This window comes from Xenopus laevis, chromosome 5S, assembly GCF_017654675.1.
Source record: "Xenopus laevis strain J_2021 chromosome 5S, Xenopus_laevis_v10.1, whole genome shotgun sequence".
NCBI lineage: Eukaryota > Metazoa > Chordata > Amphibia > Anura > Pipidae > Xenopus > Xenopus laevis.
Window position 1 is genome coordinate 103,041,992 of NC_054380.1, and position 25,643 is coordinate 103,067,634.

Consider the following 25,643-nt stretch of genomic DNA (forward strand, 5'->3'; position numbering starts at 1 on the left):
AATAACGGCAAAAAGTAGTGGAACTCAAAATACATTAAATACAATGAGAAGCAGTGGGAACTTTAGCCCCATAAACAACAAATACACTGAGAGGCAGTGTGAACTTTAGGCCTAAATAGATTAAAGCGTAACTCCACAAAAATATAACTTTAGTTTTTTGAAAAGTAAACATAATTTCAAACAACTTTGCAATATACATAATTTAAAAAATATGCAGACTTTTTAATGGTTTCTGACAGTTCCCTAAGCCTAGCCCCTTCTCTCCTGCTGATCTCTCGGACTACTTTGCTGAGCTGGTTGACTACTGTTACTTTGTATCAGCAGCAATCTGTCCTTAGCCTGCATCCTCCAATTCCCTGCACACATGATTCCAATAAGGAAAGTAACATCACAGTGCAATGCATTGTGGGTTATGTAGTTCCTGCATGCTGTCTGTAAGCTGTGGAGAAGTTGTTACAATTTGTAACGTCAGTGTTTTAGTCCCTCCTTCCCTGCCAGGATTTCAAATGATGCAGAAAGAGAAGAACTGTTAAACAGCCGGATTGCAGCATAAAAAATGGCATTTATTCATACTTTTTGAAGAAACAGGTAACTGTGATGGATATATTCGTGGTTATGTGGGCCTCTCTCAAATTTTGGTTTGGAACAGGGAGTCCCCCTTTAAATTCAATGAGAGGCAATAAGTTATGACACACCAGACCCACTTACCATTTTAAAAAGCAGGCTTCCTGAAGGCTGGATATAATTTCAGCATCAGAGAGATCAAAAAGAAGTCAGAAATAATTTGCTCATAGACATGAAAATAGCACCCAAGCAGGAAAACCCCTGCTTTGCTATTACACAACCTGGGTCATATTGTAGTACAATGGGAAGGGAAGAAACAATAGCTGCCTCAAAGCAGTTCTATTCTGCAGCACTAGCTCATTTGCAAAGCTCAGCATCAGGCACAATGCACTGAGATGGCAGCCTACACAGCAATATTACAGCTAAATAAATACATATGTTGGTTCAAGAATAAAATTTTAAATGGTAGAATGAATTATTTGCAATGTAAACAGTGCAATTTAGAAATAAAAAATAACCTATAAAAATCATGACAGAATCCCTTTAATGCTCTTTTCTTTGCTCCCACCATACAAAAATCAGTCACATCCATGCCAAATAGAACTCATGAGAAAATTATAATATAATTATAATACACAAAAGCCATGAATATCTTGTAAATTATATCCTTATAAACGGTGAGTTCTGATGTCATTTCTGTCACATGACTCACTTAAATTTGTGTATTATAATAAATAAAGTACCCCCAGTTGTAAAATATGAGGATATTAGAAGTTACCTCGGAGTTCCATGACCTGTATAAAAACACTCGGCCTCGTGTTTTTATATGGTCGTGAAACTCCTCGGTAACTTATAATATCCTTATATTTTACAAGAGGGGGTACTTTATTCACTATATATCCCACAACTGGATACTGTTAGTAAATTAAAAAAACAAGAAGAATGAGCAAACTCTGTAAGCAACCAAGCTGATATTTGCTTTCCCTTTTATTAATTGCACTAGACCAGCAAAAGCTATCCTCTGATTGGTTTCCGACAAGGCTAGGACAATTTTGCACCCTTGTTGGCACATTACTCAGAATATATTCAGTACCATGCACTAATCTTTTTATAGTGTATGAAAAAAATAGATACGTTTACACTTTCGTAGCTAAAATCAAATTTTACTTTGTCTTTCTCAGCATGGTTATCAAATAAAAAGCATTTACAATCATCACCCTGCAATATTTTAAAGGTGATATTATTATTCTCATTTCTGTGAATAATATTCATAGTCTGATGCCATTTTCTTTTTTATATTCAATATCATACATGCTTGTGTCTAGATTCCTTTCTTCATATCCTGTCATAGTATCAATCACTGTCTCCTGTCCACTCAATCCACTTTTGATTTATCAGCCAGCATCTTTTCTGGACTCAATAACTACAGCCAAACCATTTTAACAAGACAGTGACAAATAGCACCCAGTATCACATCAACCTGTTCCACTTAGTAAACTAAGACGTAGAATCAGTGACATCTCCACATAAAGTATTCTATTCCCCAAACTGATGTATATTAATGAGGAGATGTGATTTCAAATGCCTCTTCCACATCACCATATAATATGATCTTATTAGGAAAAGGGGTGATTTATTCAATTTTGCTGAGCTGAAATACTTCTTTGCATCTTTCCATTTGAGGTTTAGAGTGGGAGCTGTTGCTTTCAATTTCTCGGCAATGAAAGTACCAGAGTTCCTCAAGCAAATTGTTGTCTCAAGGAGGCAAAATGTTACTAAGCAAATGCTCAATAAAACAAAACTAAATCTTTTTTTAATCCTAATTTAATGTAAATCATGTTATAAGAATATTAATTTAGGAGACAAATGCAGAGGAACAAATGGTATTCGTTTTTGACTTTTATAGATATACAGGAACATTTTATTTGATTTTTTCTTTTTAATTTTAGGGTAAAGTTTTGCACATACATTTCCATAAAGTTATAATATACAAGGCTACTGGTATCAGTTCAACATAATGAACTGAACTGTTCAGGTTGCAGTTTAGAAGTCAAAATTATTTTTTTATGCTACTTGCTACCTTGTGATAAAAAAAACAAAAAACTACAACAAAAAAAGTGTACTTGACGGTAACACACTGTTTCATTATTTAACATACTACGATACATAGTGTTATTTGTCATGTCAACAAAACAGTAGGAAACATCAGGTTGGTTTTGTAGCTGAGACAAAATGCAAGGGAAAAATAACATAGGATTATCAGATCACTTGAAAATTCTGAGACATGTCTAGAAAACCCAGTTAGAAGGGCTTTACTGATTTTTCGAGTGATCAGGTAAATCTATAACTGTGTGCCATTGTCCTTACTATCCAATCAACAACTCTATAATCACTTACCCTCATGGTATGGCAACTATTAAAACACCCAAGATCCGGACAAATGGGGTTTCTTTTTCTTCCTTTCATTTAAAATGTCATAGATACTCTAGTGTTATTAAGTTTTTTATATCATGGGTACAGTAAAGCTAAAATAAACAGTTGATGACAACCAATCCAACATGTATGTGTCTAATAGAAATATTAAAAGGTAGACAAGTCTTTAGTTTGCAGCATGGCCATAATATTCCTTACTGTCTGCCACTCTCCTCCTTTAGCGTTACAGCCTATTATTGTTAAGCCAACAAGTCCTATTGCAAAGGGGTGTGGTCTGCCATAACTCACAGCATGGCAATTTGGAAACAGGAAATATTATACAAAAAAAAGAGAAATACCTTCCTAAATTTGTACCAAGAGATATGAACTAATGACTAAACGCAACATAAGAAGGTTGTTTGTAATACAATACACCTGTCTGTAAAGTGCATGCTCAGAATCTAAGTTATCATTGAACAGAACACTTTGGTCCCTAAAACCGTAACACCAAAATTTCACTGTTATAGGAAAAGTAAACGCCAATAAAGACTTTCTGATACCTGTTAAGACAGGTAATACACTTACCTTCCCTCCCAGTTATTGCCTATCCCAAAATCGTCACATCTGTACTCCATTTTTCAAAGCCTTTGACTATCACATCCTGGTTATTGCTGTCCTCCTAGTTAAACCAGACCATATTTGGAAAAGCTGCCCATGCACACACTAACCTCAGAGCTCAAAACATTACTGTGCATGATAAGCAATTTTACTGGGGCAATAGGCCGATATAATTGCGCATGTACAAATAACCAGGAGGACAGACCTGGAGGATGACATCAATGAAAGAGAAACGACAGCCACTAAGATAAAGTAATGCATATATTTATGAAGCAGCACTGAGAAATGTAAAGTGTATTGGAGTAAATTAATATAGTGGTTTACAATGAGCTATTGTGGATAGTGGCTTGCTAAAGTCCTATCTTGGTGTATTTTCTTGTTCTGTAAAGGGTGCTTATCACAGAAAAGTTGTAGTCCCCACCAGAGGTGCAGGCTAATAGATCTTGCAGTCTGATGGGGGGGGAACAATACTATTTCTGCCAGAAAATGCCTCTTGCAAGTGACATGATCCCAGCACAGATGGATATGTTGGGTCGCGCACATGTATGAGCAAGTCAACCATAACGCTCATAATTCATTATGTCGAAAGGTTCTGTTAGCTAGTACCTATTAGCTAGAGGGGGAACCAACTTTTGCAATGGAAAAGGTGCTCTTCAGTGGTGCACAGAATATGGGAAGACCCTTGGCTTTTTTTTTTTTTTTGTAAGCCATAAGGTTTGAGTTTGGATAGTGCTACTGGCAGTTCAATCTTCAACTCGTACAATCAATATGCTCACTCTACTCCTAGCTACGAATATACATACATCATTGGAGCTGATTACATTTGTACAGGGTTGTATAAGTCAATAAGATATTTCAGTGGTTTTCCTTTCCTGACAACTGGTGCTTTAAATACTGCATAAAAAATTTCCATTGTTTAATGTATGTCTCCTACTAAGCACTGCATTAATCCATGGCAATAGATGGCTTATGTTTTTTAAGAAACATGGCATGCAAGCTTACTTTCTCTGTTACAGGACAGTGAATAAGCTGTGTTTGGTATTGTTAAGCTGTAGGGCATATGGGTTTGCTACACCTGCTTGATAGCCATCTCAAATATTTCCATCTCAAGCACTGCCCAATAACATGCGCAGTATGAATGAGTTGTGTAGCCTGGACATAGCTATGTAGCTGTAAAGCTAGCCCTGCTAACCTTCCTTGGATTATTTACCCAGGAAAGTGCAGCTGCACACTGCATGAAATTAAAAGCTTCCCAGCTATTGCTGGAATATAGGAATCTTCTTCCTGCACTGGAATAGACTGTGCCCTGAACTGAAGGTGGGCACTGTGATAGATGAAGAGGATACTCCTGAACAGCAGTTGCACATCTAGTAGGTGTCCAGTGCATGCTGGGATTTTTTAAGGTTAATTTGAAGGGGGCCTCAGTATGTACTGGGTCCAGTGAAATAGACTGGGTGCAAGAGTGGCCTTGAGAGCTGAGGGCATTCCCAAATTAGTCCCAGCAGCATTTTACTTTACCAATGGAAATGCTTGCCGGACTGAAGGGGCAAGCCTCAATCAACAAGCTAATGATACAGCCCTACATTCACTTTTTTGGATGTATTCAGTAAACCTGTAACTATACATATTTACTGCTTTTCATTTTAATCATTATAAACCTATATAATGTGTTTAGAATAGTATTACTTTGCGTCACAGTGTATTTTTTTCTTTAGGTAATATTACAGTGCTAACAACTGCAGTGCGACCATGCTACCCTATAAATAATGCATGCTTCCCAATTTTCCTGGAAAAAAATGTGGCGATTGAGGCCATTAGGGATGCACCGAATCCAGGATTTGGCCAGGATTCGGGCGAATCCTTGTGCCCGGCCGAACCGAATCCGAATTTGCTTATGCAAATTAGGGGCGGAAGGGAAATTGCGTGACTTTTTGTCACAAAAAAATGGTTTCCCCCTTCCCACTCCTAATTTGCATATGCAAATTAGGATTCCGATTTGGTTCGGTATCCGGCCAAATCTTTAGTGAAGGATTCGGGGGTTCAGCTGAATCCAAAATAGTGGAGGCCACATCTCTGACTACCTTGGACATAGCCAGTTTTTGTGCCACTTAAAACCCCAACCATTTTGGTTATAACATACCCATATAGAGACCTGAATAGAGTCAAATGAAAGGCTTGTTAAAGTAACTATTTTCCTGAACTTTTAAACAGGAAAATACAAAAGGGATGATTTTTTAATGATCGAATTTAAATTTTTGCCACAATTCAAATTTTTGCACAAAAACAAATTGGAATTATATTTTCACATTTTTGGTGTTTATTAAGCACCAAAAACGCGAAAAAACTTCGGCATCTAAAAGCTTGTGAGTTCATGTAGAATTCAATGAGAGTCGTCATAAGCAAATGAAATGTTTCTTTAATTTCAGCTTTTCACTTTTTTGGAGCTTATAAACTCACACATTTGAGGTATAGGACTTTTTTTTTTACTGTATTCAATCAAGTTTTTTATATTCAGGTTTTTTAATAAATAAGCAAACATTCAAGTTTTTTTAAACTGTGAGTTTATTGGAAGTAGAAAAAACCTCTAAAACCTCACAAATTAGATTTTTGATAAATAAGCCTATAAGTATACAAAACAAGTAGTCATTTGTTCTAATATTACCTTGATGTTCTTGACTTATGGTACTTGCGAGTCCTTCCTCTGTCCCTAGACCTGCTGCAACTTCTTTTCCTCCTTGAGCTATAAGAGGAGTTACTACTTGAGCGGTGCCTGCGCCTGAAAAAATAAAATATATGTTTTAACCATGTCTCTTATTTAATTATCTTTTAAAAGAGTTGAAAGAGCTCAGCTAAAGAACTGATTGTGGCTGAAGAAATCTAGAGGACACGCAGACAAGAAAAAAAGGAGCAAGCAAAGCAAAAAAGCAAAGCAATGCCCAGCTTTATATACAATTATCTGCACAATAGCTTGGTACTGCACAAGGTGATGAATATATGAATATAAAAATGAAAAAAAATGTTACAATAAAATACCTTTTTTATGAAAAATATATAATTTTTTTATGGTGAAGAATTGTGAACATTACATGGAAAGGAATACAAAGGATTTCCATTTTCTGGTATTACTATGGGGAACATTTACCTAGGGTCGAATATCAAGGGTTAATTAACCCTCTATATTCGACCATCGAAGTAAAAGCCTTCGACTTCGAATATCGAAGTTGAAGGATTTTGCGCTATTCCTACGATCGAACGATCGAAGGAATAATCATTCGAACGAACGATTAAATCCTTCGAATCGAACGATTTGGAGGATTTTAATCCATCGATCGAAGGATATTCCTTCGATCAGAAAATTGTGAGTAAGCCTATGGGGACCTCGGTAGGTTTTAGGTGGCGAACTAGGGGGTCGATGAAATTTTTAAAGAGACAGTACTTTGACTATCGAATGGTCGAATAGTCAAACGATTTTTAGTTCGAATCGTTTGATTCAAAGTCGCCCATTCGATGGTCGAAGTAGCCATATTCGACCATTCGAAATTTGAACTAATTTTCCTCTATTCCTTCACTCGAACTAAGTAAATGGGCCCCTATATAAAATCATGTTTCATATTGCACTGCCTGGAAGTTCCCAGAAAAGTCAGCACATCCGCACACACCAATAAATGTAGAAACAATTCACTCAGTATATGCTAGAACTGTACTAAACATTTCTAAAGATCATTACAAGCAATTATCAAGGTGGTATCTGAAGTTGTGTCTCACCTTTTTTCATAGGAATGTGAGTGTACCTCTCGGGATCGAGACCTAGATTTCTTTGCTGACTTTTTACGACTGTATGTTCTGCCATCTGATGAACTACTAGAAGATGAACGTTTGCGGTGTTTCTTTTTCTTACGAGATCGGGTTTCTTCCTCTGAGCCTGAAGAGTGGCGCCCCATTCTGTCTCAGCTACAAAATAAGGAATTTCTCATTTAATGCACATCCCAAAATAGGGCAATGAAAAGGCAACTGTTTTATACAGCATGAGACATCTCCGTGCATTCAAAATGAATGAAAAGTTTGTAGGTGCCACATGTAATTAAATTAAATGTTGTGCCTATAGTCAAGGTGTGTGCTTATCACATGAAAACAAATTGATATTTCAAACACAAACTGATTAGGTTACACTATTTCAGGAGGTTACAGTCTAAAGTAGTACTTCTATTCTTAAGGCTATTTACATTGGTATTAAACATGAAACTTACATATAGGAGAATAGCTTCCATTAGTCAACTAGTAACTATATTGCTGTAAGAGAACTAGATCAAAAAGTTTAATAAAGTGTCAAACCACATATTATTAAAAGCCAAATGTGAATGCAACTCATGTGAGATTTACACTGCTAATGTTAAACTGCACATAAGTGTCGCATATATGAACTGAGGGTGCCCTTTATTATACAGGTATGGGATACAGAAACCCGTTATCCAGAAAGCTCCGAATTATGCAAAGGCCGTCTCCCATAGAATCCATTTTATCCAAATAATCCAAAAAAAATGATTTCCTTTTTCTCTGTAATAATAAAACAGTACATTGTACTTGATCTAAACGATGATATCATTTGTCCTTATTGGAAGCAAAACCAGCCTATTGGGTTTATTTAATGTTTGGATGATTTTCTAGTAGACATAAGGTATGAAGATCCAAATTAAGCAAAGATCCATTATCTGGAAAACACCAGGTCCTGAGCATTTTGGATAATAGAACCCATACCTATATTGTAATTTAAGTAATTTAAGTAATGTAATTTAAGTTAAGAGTAAAAAAAAAAAAAACACAGTGTACAGCATCATCTTGCACTTGCATAGATTGTCGACTACATCCCTGTGTACAGGCCCACATAGCATAACACACACCACCTGAATAAAGCCCCATATTCCATAGTTTAAAATAATAAATTATGTTAATCATACGATGTACAAACTATCTTATTCTGAAAGTAGGCTTTCAAATATAATCAGCAAATAAAGCGAATAAAAAAGGGAATACACAGTTCAAATGACAACACCAAAAAAAGTGTTTCTCTTATTAATTAGCTTTATAAAAATGTACTACTATGAGATGAAGTTAATTTTAAATATTTGTTGGGACTTTATCAATACAAGCAGTAATTAAATGTGCTTTTAAAATTTGTCCCACCAACAATTGCGAATAGTCCCCTTTGGCAACAAGCAGCATGAGAACTTCACTGTGCAAGAGGTACCACCAGCCATGGCACAGAGTAAAGTCTAATAGGTTGAGCAGTGAGAAGGAATCCAGCAAACTACGGAAGTCAAAGGTGGCCATACATCATTTTCGTACGATATTCGGTGCGTGTATAGTGGGAGACGAGCCAACTGGTATCAGCAGAAGGCTTGGATATCAGTCTGCTCGTCGATCAGTCTGTTTAGAAAATTTTGATTGGGTGCCTTTGAAGGCACCTGAACATCAGCCACTGTTTAGTGGCTACAGGTAGAATTCTTTTGTTTCTACCTGTATATCTGATGAGTCAGCTCTATATGTGTGTTGAAACGAATGATCTTTCTTGGAAATATCTTTTCCAGGAAAGATCGTAATGGTTACATTTATGGCCACCTTAAAGCCACTAAGACTGATCCAGCCGCTGGATGTTCCTTCAACTACACAGAGCTGCGTATTCACTATTCAGAAGTGTATATGGATGGTAAACACTCCATATGTCACTATACCGGCACCGAGCCACAGATACTCCTAGACCTAAAAGTTAGGGAAGCCCTAAAGTCAACCCCTTTGCTGGACTTTATGCCCCCTGCATGGATGAGTATGGTCAGTGTCAGACTGGCCCACCGTGATATCAGGAAAACTCCCGGTGGGCCCAGGTGTCAGTGGGCCTCTTTCTTTTCACAATTTAGTCTATTTCATGGCCTATTTCTTTATGGAAACAAAGAGGCTTAATAGCAGGGGCGTAACTACAGAGGAAGCAGACCCTGCAATTGCAGGGGGGCCCAGGGGTATAGGGGGCCCCACAAGGCCCAAATAATCAGTAATTTCATTATCTATTGGTAGAACAGCACAACCTGTGGATATGCTTGGGGCCCTAAAATGAATTTGCTGTGGGGCCCAGTAACATCTAGTTAAGCCACTGCTTAATAGAATAGGACACTGTGCATGTCCTATGGTTAAGACTGACCACCATAGCCCTGCAGTGAGGGCACTAACCCTTAAGGTAACCAGCAGCTCTAGCCCAGTAATTCGATCACGTAGAAAAGCCAAAACAGTCCCATATTGCCCCAAAACCTCGTTATCCAAACTCACATAAGATTACATTGTACATGTCCCTCTGAGCCCAGGCACCGTCAAAAGACGCGCACAATAAGCATTAATAACACAGGCCCTGGGTTCGCTATTAGTGCAAACTCTGTGGTCCCTGAATAACCTCCAAGCTACTATATTATCCCTGTTACAGCCAACATGTAGGAACTACAAACAAAACCAGCCTGACACGCACTCACCCGGAAGCACCGAGCAACGGAGCTGATCCTGCCCAGCACACGCTACAAGCAAAGCGCCAGACCCAACTAATCCACCGCAGAAACCTACAGGCCAAAGCAAGGGAATGCAGAGCAATCGATGAGCACAATGATCTCTGTTTCGGGAGACTAGAGAAAAGATCGTGAGCGTCTCAGGATCTTCTTAATACCCGTTTTTGACACCGATCTAGAATAATTTCCGCACCTCCCTCAATAACTGACCACTCAAAACAGGTTCCCATAGTCAATGACCCGTGAATCGTGGTTCATGGTGGATAATGCTGGTTAAAGATCTATAACCACCATGGAATAGTGACCGATGTCTAGGCAGGGACAGAGTTAGGGATCAAGAAGCCCAAAACATCTTCTCCGGGCTGATGATCTAAGCAGGAAAGACAGTAGTGGAGCTCTTGGATGTTTAAGCTGCATCTCTGAAGCTGTTGTTGAGTTATAACTCTCAGCAAGTGTCAGCAGTATCCCTGATTTATAAAGTAAGGATAACATACAACAATTGTTACATTCCCAAGGTTACCGTGATACTGTGGCCATAGGTTTAATATTCCTTCTGTCCTACACTAAACCTGCCCTAGAATCTGTCTCTCTGTGTAATGCAACTGTTAACATAAGTGGCTGGAGTCCAGTAGTATTTAGTTCCAAACCAATCCTCTAAATCGCCCAGCAGTACAGTCTAGAATCATTTTATACTATATTTTACTCCAGTCCGTCTGGCTGCCTCGTGGGAGTAACTCCTCCTCTCCCATAGAATGTTTTGTCCTCTGTACACACAGCACTAACCTTTTAACAAGTTTTTCGTTTAAATGTATCCTACATGTTTAGCAGCTTCCAAATAAACTGTTTGCAAGCTGACATAAAAAGTGACATGCAAACGTAACTTTTTCCTAGAATAAAAAAAAAATAAGTTGCATTTTGCCTTGCGTCTATTGGCTACATATATAGTTTCTAATGGCTGGTAGTAATCTGGCTAACAAAGGCATACAACAAATGTATTAGCCATTTTTTTGTTAATAATAATACGTCTGCTTGGCAGCAATTTTGGAGTTTGGCAGTGCGACAACACTGGCTACTTCTTGTGGAGTGTCACATTGTTGCCAGAAGGCAGGCCCACAGGCTACACTTATAATTACAGAAGCTACACACTCGCCTATATATTGTATTAATTAGAAGGATGTGCTAATGTTTACACAATTACACAGTAGCAGGGCAGCTATTGTGAATGGAAGCATATAATAATGTGAAAGGAAGCATATAATAATGAGTATATATGCATATATAAATATGACTGACAATACCATGTTAAATAATGAGTATATATATATATATATATATATATATATATATATATATATATATATATATATATATATATATATATATATATATATATATATATATAGAGGGAAGTAGCAAAGAGAGTCCGCACACACAGGACTTGAGTAAGAAAATAAATTTGTCGTTTATTCAACGTTTCGGCCCAATCACATGAGCCCTCTTCATGAAGTAAAAACGGCTCTTTTACATATATATATATTTTTTTTTTTTTTGCGAGGGATCAGCACACACTGTTTTGAAGTGAAGTGGTAGTGTTTATTTCATACAAAACACATTCTTATCCGACGTTTCGGTCCCACCTGGGGACCTTGAAAAATATATAAATATGAATGGACAATACCATGTGACTGGGAGATATATTTTGTAAATCTGAAGTCAAGTCTTATGAAACACTTGAGATGAAATAAAATAGTGTAGTCAGTCACACTAGTGTCCATAGAATAACATCATATGTTAGTCAGCAAGATGCGAATAATTACAGATGCATTTTTTTTCCATTTTTGAAATTAAAATTCTCATCAAATTCTCATGCAGGTGTATTTTCTGTTCCCAGTACCTTTCAAGAAAATGTACATTTTATTAATTTGTGCATGCAGCAAATTTCCACTTTGTCTTTTGCTAAGGCTGCACCTGAGACTGGCACTGCTTCCTCAGTGACACTTGTTTTGCTTGGGTTTAGTCGAGCACTACACTTTGTCTAGAATTTTTTGTTTGGCAAACCCTAGCTAGGAATTGTGTCCTTATATACTAGCAAAATCGCAGATTCTACTAATTTCCCGAACACATAGACTTAAAACACAAGGTTTCCCTATTAATATATCTGTTTCCATTTCAGTTTAATGTATGGAGAAGCTTTCACAGTCTTTAACATCACATAGGGCATCGTTCAATATCGTTTATACAGTATACTTTTCAGTGTATGGATTCCGATATTTAAAAAAAAAAAAGGTGAAAACTTCACCTATTTTAAAGTGATGTATTTTGAGTGATCGCCTAAACTGAGGATTGTATTTGATTGTAAATATTATTAATGACAAAATAGTTTGCAAAAATGATCGTTCTATTACAAATAGTGTCTGTGTAATATTTATATTTTCATTCTCTCCCTTGGTGTACTGAAGAAGAAGAAGACTGTAAAAAGTATGTGACATTGGTTTATTTGCAATGAATGGTAAATTGCTGCTCTATACTAATTGCTCTAATGGAGCCTCTGAACACTATACAGAGCTCGGGTCAGCTCGGCTCACTTCGACCACACTCGGCTCCTGTTTCCAATACCCCTAATTTTGCAGATACTATGTAATTAGTCATTTTTTTTCTCTTAAGTCGCAACAATGTCATTCGTTTCAAATCTAGATACAAAACACCAAACTCTGACTTTTTTTTTTTTTTAATTTCACTGAAATTCACTGAATCTTGTCCATTTATTGTATTGAAATAACGTGAAATAGAAAAATATATATTTTGAGCATAGGTCAACTGTTTGTTTTACCCCCAAAAATACTATTGTTCAATTAAATAGAATGCCTAAGGTATACATGTAAACACTGCATGGCTATAGGAAGGAAAACGTGTATCTACTGTGTATTATGTTGCTTAATATTAGGACTACGGACTTTTAAAATAAAACATTAATAAAGTGGCTGAGCATCTTATAAACCGACGGCGTGTGTATAGTATCTATCCAGTATCTATCCAGAATGACATCTCTGCGGCTGTTTGGAACAGTCAGGGATCATGCACTTGTTGGAATAATGATTCAATTAATTAATAGGCTCCCATTCATTAGGATAATAAGTATATCACCAGACATAAACCCGCTTCCGTGGTTTGTTCTGTACAACAAGGGTCAGCAGGCAAAAATCAATATATAAGCCCAAAATTAATTATTAATGATGGTTCAAAAGGCTGAATCCTATTATCTTGTCAATAGACATTTCTGGGACGAGCATTGTCTTAAAAAAGAGCAAGAAATTAATTTTACAATCAGACACAGCATGGTTATGGCAGTCTAAGCAGTTTATTTCCAGGTAATTAATATAATCATTATTAGTATTACCATCAAGGTTTGCTGCATTTATTCTGGCAATACATAGAAAATAGTCTGGTTTTAGCACAAAATTACATCAGACTGTTCGTCTTTTCCATCGGTGATCGGATAAATACGAATAGAAATGCAAATGATCATCGAACAACCTTCTACATCACTGTAATTGTATATTGTATCCCAAAATATACGTTACTCTGCGTTTATTTGTGGAACTGATTTGCATTAGGTTAATTAAGTGATAAACAAAAACAAAAAAACATTCTTTCCTATTGCCAGGAATAAATTGCAGCACAATAATGAGATGTTAATCCAACATGTGCCCATTAATAGCAGCTCTGCCAGGCAATGCCATGGGTTCAGTTATGTCTGTTTGACCCAATAAATGCATTCTTCCTTTTAGATTTTAGGTGCTGGGACAATCTGTTACAGGATTAGTAAACTCTAATCACTGTTTATGTAGGTACAATTATTGCTATTGGCACTCTGGCAAAAAAAAAAGGAGCAGGTGAATGGGAGGCCAGAGCATGGAAATATAGAAGTCTCCAAACCTGGAATAGGCTCTGGTCCTGTACCAGCAACAGCAGCAGCAGCAGAGGTGACAGTTAGAGAGTGGCCCCGCCCCAGTGAGGTCCTGCCCATTTCCCCTGTGTTTCAGGCAGGACAGAAGCACGCGGCCAGCCTTGAACTAAATTAATTAGGGATTCTTGTCAATCCGGGGGATTAATGGCCAATAGCAACCTGCCCACAGATGATGTGGGAACATGTAGGGCTTTAGTGATGTTCTGCTGCGGCTGCTGCTAGGATGCTGCCTGGGAGAATGGGGGATTCTCTGCTACTTTCAATGGGAGGTAATTTGCCGAGAACAAGGGGCAGGCTTTGCAAAGTATAAATAGTGCGACTTCAATAGCACATCCCTATCTGATGGGAAACTCTTAGCGGGCAGGAGGGACACAGATCTCTAACGAGGGGCACTAGGAAGGGGAGAACTCTCTCTCTCCCGCCGCCCCTTCATGTCTGATTGCTGAGCTTCAGGGAAACTGCCAGCCAGAGCCGCCGGCTTATTATTCTTATTCTTATTAGGGCAGGTGATGGAAGAACTTACTGCTTTTGTGTCCAAGTCATTTGATCAGAAGATCAAGGAGAAGAAAGAGATGATCACTTACCGGGAGGTGCTGGAAAGCGGCCCAGCTCGGGGCAAGGAGCCTGGCTGCGGAGAAGGGGGTCGGGAGGACGGACTAGCGGGGACCCGGTGTATAGGAGGGGGTGGAGGGAGCAGATCCCCGGTTCTGGAGCTCGATCTGTCCGTGGAGAGAATCCGGGAGACTGGAAGCCCGAAGCTCACTGAAGGTAATTACTCCTGATTTGATCTTTCTGCCCACTGATGGGGCACGTGGGGATTGTTACATACAGGGAATTCTTATCTAATCTACAAAGCGCTCTCTGCATGCTGTCTATATATTTTGTGTGTATCTATAATTTTCCTGCAACTCAGGACAATCGGTAATAATGTGGACTTACTAAGAGAAGTATGTTGGGAATTAGACAGCTTTTATTCCGTTATTACAATTTAGCTGACATCTCCACACATTGGCACACAGACTAATTGGGAGCACTGCTAGTGTGTATTGTAGTGTAAGTTCCCACTAGTGTATAAATTTAATAGGCACACTGCCACAAACACTTTATCTTTATTAAACCACATCCATGGGCACAGGGTTTTATATCAGCTAAATGCCAATTCTGGGATTATGTATTTGGCACTTTAGCCATGGCTATACACATCCAACAGCCATTGACTGACACAGCTACTTAATTGGTTCTTTGGTAACAGGTACCTTACACCTCCATAATTATAACCCACAGTCACAGAATACATTATATTACCCATTGTCACTTGCAGATCTTTTATTATGTACAATGAATGACCGATGACTGGTGAAGTAACCGGGTATTTTGTGCAGTAGATCTAAATGCTATATAAATATATAAATATTGCCTTTTGCAGCATTTCTAGAAAACAAGTGCCATGCCATTGCCCAGTGTAGGGCCTTCACACTGCAGGACAGATGGGCAACGTAGAGCCAATATCCACAACAGATGAAAGTATGCCCTTTCAACAGGGTAGACATGAACTGGCTGTTTCTACTCTTTCCTATGTATATACAGTGGAACCTCAATTTTACATCCCCTGATTTTAGGTTCCCCCTCATTTTATATTAGATTACATTGTTTTGTGGTCCTACCTATAAATTATACATAATGCATTTCCCTGATTTTACATTTTCCTGGATTTTACACATTTTTTTCTATTTTTTTCTACTTTTATACCCACAAATGCAACCTAGTTTTACACATCGTTATATGGAAATTATACAGACCCAGAACCCTGTTCCCTGCACCCCAGTGCCCAGTCTGTATCAGCTCCTAGTCTGTACAAGGCCTACCCCCTGCATTGGAACTGTCATACTAACAGGGCATCCTTACCTTCTCACTTCCTTACACTAACACTAATATCACCTGTTGGTACCCTAATCCTGCCTGGAAATAGTATCCTACTGTGCCCACCATACACAAAGGGTACCTTCATCTGAATACAATTAGAAATTACTCAGTTTTATTTTTCCCTTTTTAGCTTCTACTTTTTTTTTATAATTTTTTATAAAATTATTATTTTATATTTTTTATTTCGATTCAGTAGACTACACTGCAGTATGTCAGTCAAGTCTAAACACAAATAAAACTAATATTTATAGGAGCTGGATAAGGATCCCTATGCAGACGATAAGTAAATGGTAAATAGACACCATTTATATTGTACAGAGAATTGTACAAACACCTGGGCGCTGAGAGATGAGCCAAAAACAAGCAGGAAATGATGGGAAAACACAGCCATCCCTGCTGATATCCTACAATGACTTTAATTTTCCCATACAAACTAATATATAAGACAACACACAGATCTCCCATGTACAGTCCAACACGTGCATATAGGCTCGGGAGCGGTGTAATTAGTGTATACACACAGTAGAGTTCATTATATTTGCTACTCACTAATTTGAGGTCGTTGGCAGCTGAAGGGTTATCCCTGAGCAATTGTTTGTTCAGAGTGAGAAGCCGGGGAAGGGATTTATGTGGCCCTTAGCTGGAAATACATTTAGTGCCCCTGGGGGCCCCATTAAGATGACATTAGGCTGGGAAAGCGCTGTAGCCGCTAAACTGCGGGTTATCTGTCTGGCCCTTTGCTGCTGCTGCAACTCGGGCTCATTCTCCGGTAAAGGTTTGGCGTAAACTACTCCGCAGCAGAATTTCTTCAAGTTTCATATTTTTAGCAGACCTGCACCCCAGCAAATACCCATATTTTGTGTGCCTCTATCCGATGCTATAAGCGCAAAGGAAATATAATCCTACCAAGAAATATTAATGTGCAACTTGAGCGCTCTCGCTAAGATATAAATGCTTACATCCATAATTATAGACAAGCATGTGTATATACATCCAGGAAAAAGGTTACAGAGCAAATAGATTGAGAGATTCATTAGCAATAACTGACAGACAGGCAGAAATAATAGGTACAGATATAGATAGAAATAGATAATGGCCATAAAGAGGATGGATACACAGGCCTGTATACAAGAGACAAATACAACGGTATTAAATTAGCTTCTCAGCATGTATATTGTTCAATGTAACAACAATGCACGGATTTGACTTTAAATATTTTATACAGATACAGTATTGCACATTCGGGAACTTCTAGCGATAGATGATACCTAGAAAGAGATATTGATTATACATAGATGATAGATAGATAGATAGATAGATAGATAGATAGATAGATAGATAGATAGATAGATAGATAATAGATAGATAGATAGATAGATAGATAGATAGATAGATGATAGATGGCAGAGATATTAACATAGTTAAAAATGGGATGGATAGATAGATGATATAGATGATAGATAGATAGATAGATAGATGATAGATAGATGATGACAGATAGACAGACACAGACAGATGATAGATAGATAGATAGATAGATAGATAGATAGATAGATAGATTGACAGACAGACAGACAGACAGACAGAGACAGACAGACAGATAGATAGATGATAGATAGATAGACAGACACAGATAGATAGATATGATAGATAGATAGATAGATAGATAGACATATAGACAGACAGATAGATAGATAGATGACATATAGATATAGATAGATAGATGATAGGCAGACAGACATGTAAAAGTCAGATAATCCATGGGCAGACAGATAATGGACAGATCATTACATGGACACTGGGAGATATGTATAGAATATACACTCAGATATGTATAGAATACATCAGGATATAAGGGACTGATAATATAAATGAGGGAATACCGTTACAGTATAGGTTTGTATGTATGTATGTTTATATGTGTGTGAGAGACAGGTAAGAAAGTCAGAGAGTTATAGTCGAATGCACAGAGAGAGTCAGAGATTCAGAGAAAGTTGGAGGAGAAGGTTAGAGAGAGCGGTGCCCCTTGTCCTCTTTGCTCTGCCGGCGGTTGATGTGCAGCTCACCGGTCTCCTTGTCCCACAGTCTCCCCAGAGATGAAGGAGCGGAAGGAGGAGTTGAAGCAGCAGGCGCTGGAAGAAGAGAGCCAGACTAAGATCAAACAGAGAAGGAGTCGGACTAACTTTACCCTGGAGCAACTGAACGAGCTGGAGAGACTGTTTGATGAGACCCATTACCCAGATGCCTTCATGAGGGAGGAGTTGAGCCAGCGCTTGGGCCTGTCAGAGGCCAGAGTTCAGGTACCTGGGGATCATGGGATCAGGCTCCTCAGTGTTTTCTGCTTTATTCCTGGCTCTTGTGCGAGGGATTATTGAGAATCTGAGAGTTCTATTGTAGCGCTATGGAACAGACTTTGCTTGTCTGTAATGTCCGACTTACCTACTGGCACAGGAACTACTGAAGAGGGACAAATCTTTTAGGATCCAGATAAAGATCTCGTATCAGGGCCGAAACGTGACATTAAATCCCCCTTCTCTTTCTAAGGATTGATGTAATAAGTTTATTTGTAAGTCATTTCCATCAACCCCATTAATGTATCGATGGATTTTTTAATATGATATTTACTTGACTATTAGTCTTGCAGATTTCTAAAGGAAGAAACCAAACTTTATTAAATACAGAAATAAACAGATGGGATATTGTATTTGTTTATGCTCTAAATGTACAAATTGACCGGCTGGATAAGTAGTAAAAGGACAGAGCAAAATCCTTCTGGGCTGACGATTTGTATGTTCTTCCTTAAATAAAAAAGAAATGAAAAAATAAGGTCATGCAACTAGTCTTTCGTTAGTTCATTCGTAATGGCCACATTATGACATTTCATTTTCAACATTTATCAACAGAATAAAATTATTTCAGCCCCTTTGCACAGAATAAAATTGGTGTGGGCGCGATTAAAAAAATAAACGTGTTTTTTCCCCTCAATTTCCCCCAAAATATAATTATTATTTAATTGAAACGATCTACCCTACAAGTTGGGAATGATTGCATTTGTTAGGGGAGCGATACTGTGATTAAGGGATGGGGCAGGTTTTCCCAGGGATCCGAGGAGATTATCATAATAATGAGACAACTGTACAGCTTCGGCGGCCAGGGAGCGACCCCAGAGAACTCGGGGATAAGTCACTTAGCCCCCCCCATCCACTTAATTGTTTGCAGGGAAATTCAATTACAACATTTCTGGTAAATTATAGGCAACGTCAATAGATTTCAATTACATCTACCATAATACATTAGAGATAGATAGATAGATAGATAGATAGATAGATAGATAGATAGATAGATAGATAGATAGATAGATAGATGATAGGTAGATAGATGATAGATAGAGGATATATGATAGATAGATAGATAGATAGATAGATAGATAGATAGATAGATAATATATAGATAGATGATAGGTAGATAGATGATAGATAGAGGATATATGATAGATAGATAGATAGATAGATAGATAGATAGATGATAGATAGAGGATATATGATAGATAGATAGATAGATGATAGAAACATAGATAGATAGATAGATAGATAGATAGATAGATAGATAGATAGAGGATAGAGAGATGATAGATCGATAGATAGATAGATAGATAGATAGACAGATCGATAGATACGTAGAGGATAGATAAATTATAGATAGAGGATAGATGATAGATACATAGATGGTAGATAAATGATAGATAGATAGAGGATAGATACATTAAAGATAGAGGATAGATAGATAGATAGATGATATATAGATGTATAGATAGATAGATAGATAGATAAATAGATAGATAGATAGATAGATAGATAGATAGATAGAGGATAGATTATAGATAATAGATAGATATGTGTTTTTAGAGGGTTTGGAACTATTGTTTTTTAACAACTGAAATTTCCATTTATTTAGGTCTGGTTTCAAAACAGAAGGGCAAAATGCAGAAAACAAGAAAATCAGCTGCATAAAGGTACTTTTATTGAGTCTGGCATTAAAAATATTTATGTTGCCTGTGAGAGGCAGTGGGTTGCATACTGGGTACCCCCTGCATACAGACGGTGACACAACGCAATAATCAACTCATTGTCTGACACAGAAGGGTTACTGCACGTTGTTCTTGTCAGACCTGGAATAGAGCAATGAGTGTCTTATCACAGCAGAACCCCTGGGGCCACACATCTGATCTCACTCTGTTATTCCCACAGGGGTCCTGATAGGAGCAGGGAGCCAGTTTGAAGCATGTAGAGTTGCGCCTTATGTCAATGTGGGAGCCCTGAGGATGCCATTTCAGCAGGTAGGTACAACCTCAACTAGCACTTTAAAGTCATTAATAAATAATTAAAAAAAACATCAGCGCCTTAATAATAATAAATTACATATATATGTATACAGTATATTGATAAATGTCCCTGGTCGAGGACCGAAACATTGATCAAATAAATAAGTTGTCCTTTTTAAGATAAATCCTGGTGTGCATCAGCTTTTCTTACAAGTAGATATTCAGCTACTGAACTGCACCCAGAGTGCCTAAGCCTTCCAATGCATATATGTGTGTGTGTATATATATATATATATATATAGATATATAGATATATAGATATATAGATATATATATATACAAACAAGGGAAAGTTGTGCTCACCACTAATTTTTAAAACCATTAGCCAGGGGTGCAATGAGGATGTGAGCACAAAATACATATAGTCAAATACAAGAGTCCTCTGCACTCAACCCATTATCAATATATTTAAGACAGAGACATTTTGTGCATACTGCTACCAAAAAATGCCTTACCCTTTTAGCAAAACAGGGATTGTTTGTCCATATATTGCAGTATATTTCAAGTCATCCCATATCTGGCCAGTCCTACGCTCAATTTGATCCCACTGGTGTCTAATAAAAGGGCAACCAAGTTTGGGAGTTTTACTTTGAAAGCAGCTAGTAATTTGCAGAGAAAACCTAGTCCCTTTGTAAAATGTATAATGAAGCAATAGAATTCTTAATGAATCAGATGAAAATTGAGCGTAGGACTGGCCAGATATGAGATGACTTTGACGTAGTTGGCCAGCTTAAATATATCGCAATATATGGACGAACAATCCCTGTTTTGCTTAAAGGGTAAGGCATTTTTCAGTAGCAGTTTGCACAAAATGTCTCTGTCTTAAATATATTGATAATGGGTTGAGTGCAGAGGACCGCTTCTATTTGTGTATATATATATATAAAATCTAAGGACTGTATAATGAGCAGTGAATAAGTGAATGCTCATGAATTATTTATCTGTAAGTTGCTTTCTGCCAATATGGCTCAATTATAGAGTCTGATATCAGCTCATTCCCCAAAGGTTGTATATATAAATAACCCCCCCCCCCAACACACATCTCCTCTTGGGCTGAATCACCCAGAGCATGTAAACTCCATCCATATCCTAACTGTCTGTATCACATTTAAATTCCTACTTAGATCACCTAGTCCCTGTGCTGTTACTGTCACTAAATGACACGGATACAGACTTTCCTGTTAATTCATTTGATGCAAATTAAATAAATGGGGCATATTGCTAATACATGTAAATCTCAAGAGGAAAATCAGAGATGTGAATCTTAGTGATAATCAGCAGAAATGAAACTATAAATACATGACTCTAGTTAGCCAACCTAGCAGTTTTTATTTGGTTAGCGATCCTGTGTCTTAACTACAAATCATTATTACATTTCGGCACTAGGGATTCAGAGTAAGTTAGTTATGACCAGGAGACAATTAGACATGTAGCAAGAGAAACTGGGTTTAATAGAGCAACTCCCCTAATACCAAATAGCAAGCCTTCAAATTATTTCATTCTCAATTCCGATTTGTAGGGAAACCTACAACAATAATCATCTCTAATATTATAAACTGCTACTTATGAGTTGCTGCTGTCATAGGCAGAACATTAGCAAAAAAAACAAAAACAAAAATGGAAGCTGTGCAATTTACACAAAAGGTGCACGGCACCACTATATAGCCCCCAATTAGGAATATACAGTAGAACCCCCATTTTACATCCCCTGAAATTAAGTTTTCCCTCATTTTACATTGTTGTTTTGTGGTCCCACCTATATATGATGCATAATACATTTCCCTGATTTTACATTTTCCTGGAGTTTACATCATTTTTTTCTGGTCCACTGAAAAAACATAAAATGGGGTTCTACTATAGTACTCCCTCTGGTCCTCATTACATAGAGATCCCCCACTAACTGGCACATCAGAGTCTGCACAGTGTTCCCATGTCCGTTGTTTTCTCAGGACTCGCTGCCAGCTAAGCCCCCCAGATCCCCCAGGTAGAATATGTTCCTGCTGGGGAATTTCACACTCTCTGCTTCCAGCAAAGTCGGCACTTTATCAGCTGTGTAACTGACAGTGGGAACACTTTGAGCAGATACTGACTGCCAGGGTTCTCAATGTGTTTGCTGCTAATGTAACACAGACACAGGCTGGAACCTTAGCTGTTGGGGAACTATAACTCTCAGAAGTCTCTGCTAGCTTTGGTTATGATGAAGGCAATTATTCAACAGCTAACGTGCCATTGGTTACCCTTGTCAATATATGCCTTCCTTTCCCGAGAGCCGAGTGCTTTGCAGGGCTGCCCTATGCTGTGTTAATGCTTTTGTCTTTCTCTCCTTCTCTCCGTGCCCCTCGCTTGCGCACTTGCTATTTAGGATAGTCATTGCAACGTGCCATCCTTGTCCTTCCAGGTTCAGGCGCAGTTACAGCTGGACAGCGCCGTGGCTCACGCACACCATCACCTTCATCCTCATCTGACGGCGCATGCGCCTTACATGATGTTCCCGGCTCCACCCTTCGGACTCCCACTGGCTACACTGGCTGCGGAGACGGCGACTGCTGCGTCTGTAGTTGCAGCTGCTGCGGCTGCTAAATCCTCCAGCAAGAACTCAAGCATTGCAGATCTTAGACTGAAAGCCAAAAAACATGCAGCAGCTCTGGGACTGTGACTAGCACTGCACGGGCCCTTAACCAGCAGGGCCCAACAGACTACGACTCTATCCCCTTATTTATGAGCCAAACTTTTATACCTTTCTGCAGGAAGTAGAAGGGCCCAGGTCATGTGATGGAGAGGGCTCCTTTATGCAGCACATTGTACTGGCCACGTGATCCCGAGCCTTCCTGTGTACCTGCAAGTACCACTTTATGGGGCCAGGCCACTGATAACCTTTGAAAACGGAAAAATCACATGAAGAGACTATTAGTTCTATGTCTTAAATATTAGGGATATTTTTATGCTAATGTGTGAACAGTGGGGGCGCTGGGAGCACACAATTTCTTTCTGCTGTGGAACTTGAAAGGGAAGGAAATAAAAATCTGTAAAACCCTGGGACACAGGAACACCAGGGAAAAGATGAGATGGTGGGAAGTTCACAGGTTTTGACACTGACCCTTTTGTGCAAAGTTCACTTTAATACAAGGAATCTGACAAGTGAGGCGGGCCTCCTTGTGTCTCATCTTCTGGATGCGCAGGCAAGTCTGGAAGAAAAATTACAGAAAAAAAGACTCTTTCTCTTTGAATTTCTAAGGGGAAAATGTATAGCAGCAAATTTCTGGTTTGCATGTTCTTTGCCATATCATGGATGCTGTTTTTTTTGTTTCACTTTGCACTTCATCCCCAATTGAAATAGAGGGACATTACAAAGGAAATGAAGATGATGCCAAAATACTGTATTCCTTATAAAACAAAGCAACTGGGAGAATTTTTTTTGTAAAAACAAATATGCCATCTTTATATATAAAGGTAAGGGATGGCCCTCCAGCTTTTGTTAAGATACAGTCCTGAGTGTTTCCTAAGGGATTTTGGGAATTGTAAATAAACAACAGCTTGAGGGAGGAAGGTTGGAAATCCCTGTCCACAAAAAATCATTAGGTTCTAGGGCTGACATTGAAGAGCTCCTAGAAATTCAGTAACAGGCAGTGTTTATTTTAGTCTGTGTGCACAATAAGCACTACAGTTTGTTGTTCTTAGAGGGAACATTGCAAATAAATGACATTTATCAGAGATTTCCAATCTACTGACCTCCAGCTCTTCTTGAACTACAACTCTCAGCCTTGGAGTGTCAGTGGGATACTGGGAGTTGCAGTTTCAAAATAGGTTTTACATTCCTGATGTATATGCTGATCTAGCAACTGTAACACAATATATGGCATTAGTATTTTTATAAATGTTTTAAACCCCAATGGGCCCCTGTGTCCTACTCTAAAACTGGACTTGATTACTTAGAAAAACAACTTAATGATTATGAAAAACATTATGGTGCCAAAGTGGGCATGGAACTTGTCCGCTCCAAACAATCAAGCCCGGACTGGCAATCTGTGGGTTCTGGCAAATGCCAGAGGGGCTGCTATAAGGTGCCATAGAAAGTCAGTATTTAGTGGGCTGGTAGGGGCTGTTTGGGCCTCTTTGTGGGCGGATTGGGCCTTTGCGTACCTGAAATGCAAGGCCTATTTTAATTCTCATTCCGGACCTGCTAACAATCCTGGCACTTAGTGACAAGGATCATCATCATACCCCTTCTGGATATTACCCAAGGGCGTACTGTATTAAAGCTGATATTTAATGCACAACCCATGATAGCCTTTGGCTACATGTAAAATATGTTAATAAACACGAACAAAGTTTATTTTGGTTACATTGTGAATTGATAGTCGATTGATAGCATTTACATGTGTATTCTATTCAAGTAATGTGATTTTTTATTTTGAATACATATGGATATTTAATGTGGGGGGACCCTGAAGTGCAAATGATCACAGTTTGCTAGCAAACACTATTTGAAGACTTTTCAGAAAAGAGATTATTGTGGGGGAATTAAAAAAGAAAAAAAAAGCTCTTCAATAAATCAGCCTTGTTGGGTGGGCTTTGTAATTATTTGTTCTCCATGAAAACAACTTATTTATATATACAATATTTTTTCCAGTGTGCGTTTAACTTATTTTACACCGCTTTGTATGTTATTGCTGCATTACATTTGATGTTGGTACAATTTATTTTTAAATCACTCAGGTTTATTTCATTTTTGCTTTTGTTAAACCACTATTACTACATCATTTCATTTGGAAAAGATGCATAAATGGATACAAGTCGACGCATCTCCTAGTCATGATGATTTGTTTCAGTTGAAATTAAACAATCTGTTTTTCCTCTATATCTGTGCCTATGTTGAATTTGCTCTCAATTGTCAATACAGGTATGGGATCTGTTATCTGAAAACCCGTTATCCAGAAAGCGCCAAATTATTGAAAGGCTGTCTCCCATAGACTCCAATCCCATAATCCAAATTTTTAAAAATGACTTTTTTTCTGTAATAATAAAACAGTACCTTGTACTTGATCCAAAGATATAATTAATTCATATGGGAAGCAAAACCAGTCTATTAGGTTTATTTAATGTTTACATGATTTTCTAGTAGACGTAAAGTATTAAGATCCAAATTAAGGAAAGGCCCATTATCTGGAAAATCCCAGGTCTCGAGCATTCAGGAAAATAGGTCCCATACCTGTACTGAGCATTTTATTATTCATCT

At 38.1% G+C, this 25,643-nt stretch overlaps 2 protein-coding genes across 7 annotated transcripts in view; one reads left to right on the forward strand and one right to left on the reverse strand.

The window, feature by feature from the left end:
• The window catches only part of rsrc1.S (arginine/serine-rich coiled-coil 1 S homeolog), a 162,409-nt gene extending 152,149 nt beyond the window's left edge, over window positions 1–10,260 (reverse strand). For 3 of the 6 annotated variants that reach the window (XM_018264500.2, XM_041564042.1, XM_041564040.1), the window contains exons 1-3: window positions 10,107–10,260; window positions 7,360–7,545; window positions 6,257–6,370 (exon numbers count right to left, since the gene is read on the reverse strand). In XM_018264500.2, the coding sequence (XP_018119989.1) occupies window positions 6,257–6,370; window positions 7,360–7,535 (290 nt within the window). In that variant the 5' untranslated portion in view covers window positions 7,536–7,545; window positions 10,107–10,260. 6 annotated transcript variants of the gene reach the window in all.
• Window positions 10,261–14,220: 3,960 nt separating this feature from the next.
• Window positions 14,221–25,265, forward strand: shox2.S (short stature homeobox 2 S homeolog). The gene is made up of 6 exons (XM_041564912.1): window positions 14,221–14,372; window positions 14,605–14,871; window positions 18,112–18,326; window positions 19,981–20,038; window positions 20,274–20,362; window positions 22,770–25,265. Exons 1-6 carry the CDS (start codon window positions 14,327–14,329, stop codon window positions 23,061–23,063), a joined length of 969 nt encoding a protein of 322 aa, XP_041420846.1. The 5' UTR covers window positions 14,221–14,326; the 3' UTR covers window positions 23,064–25,265.
• The last annotated feature ends 378 nt before the right edge of the window (window positions 25,266–25,643 follow it).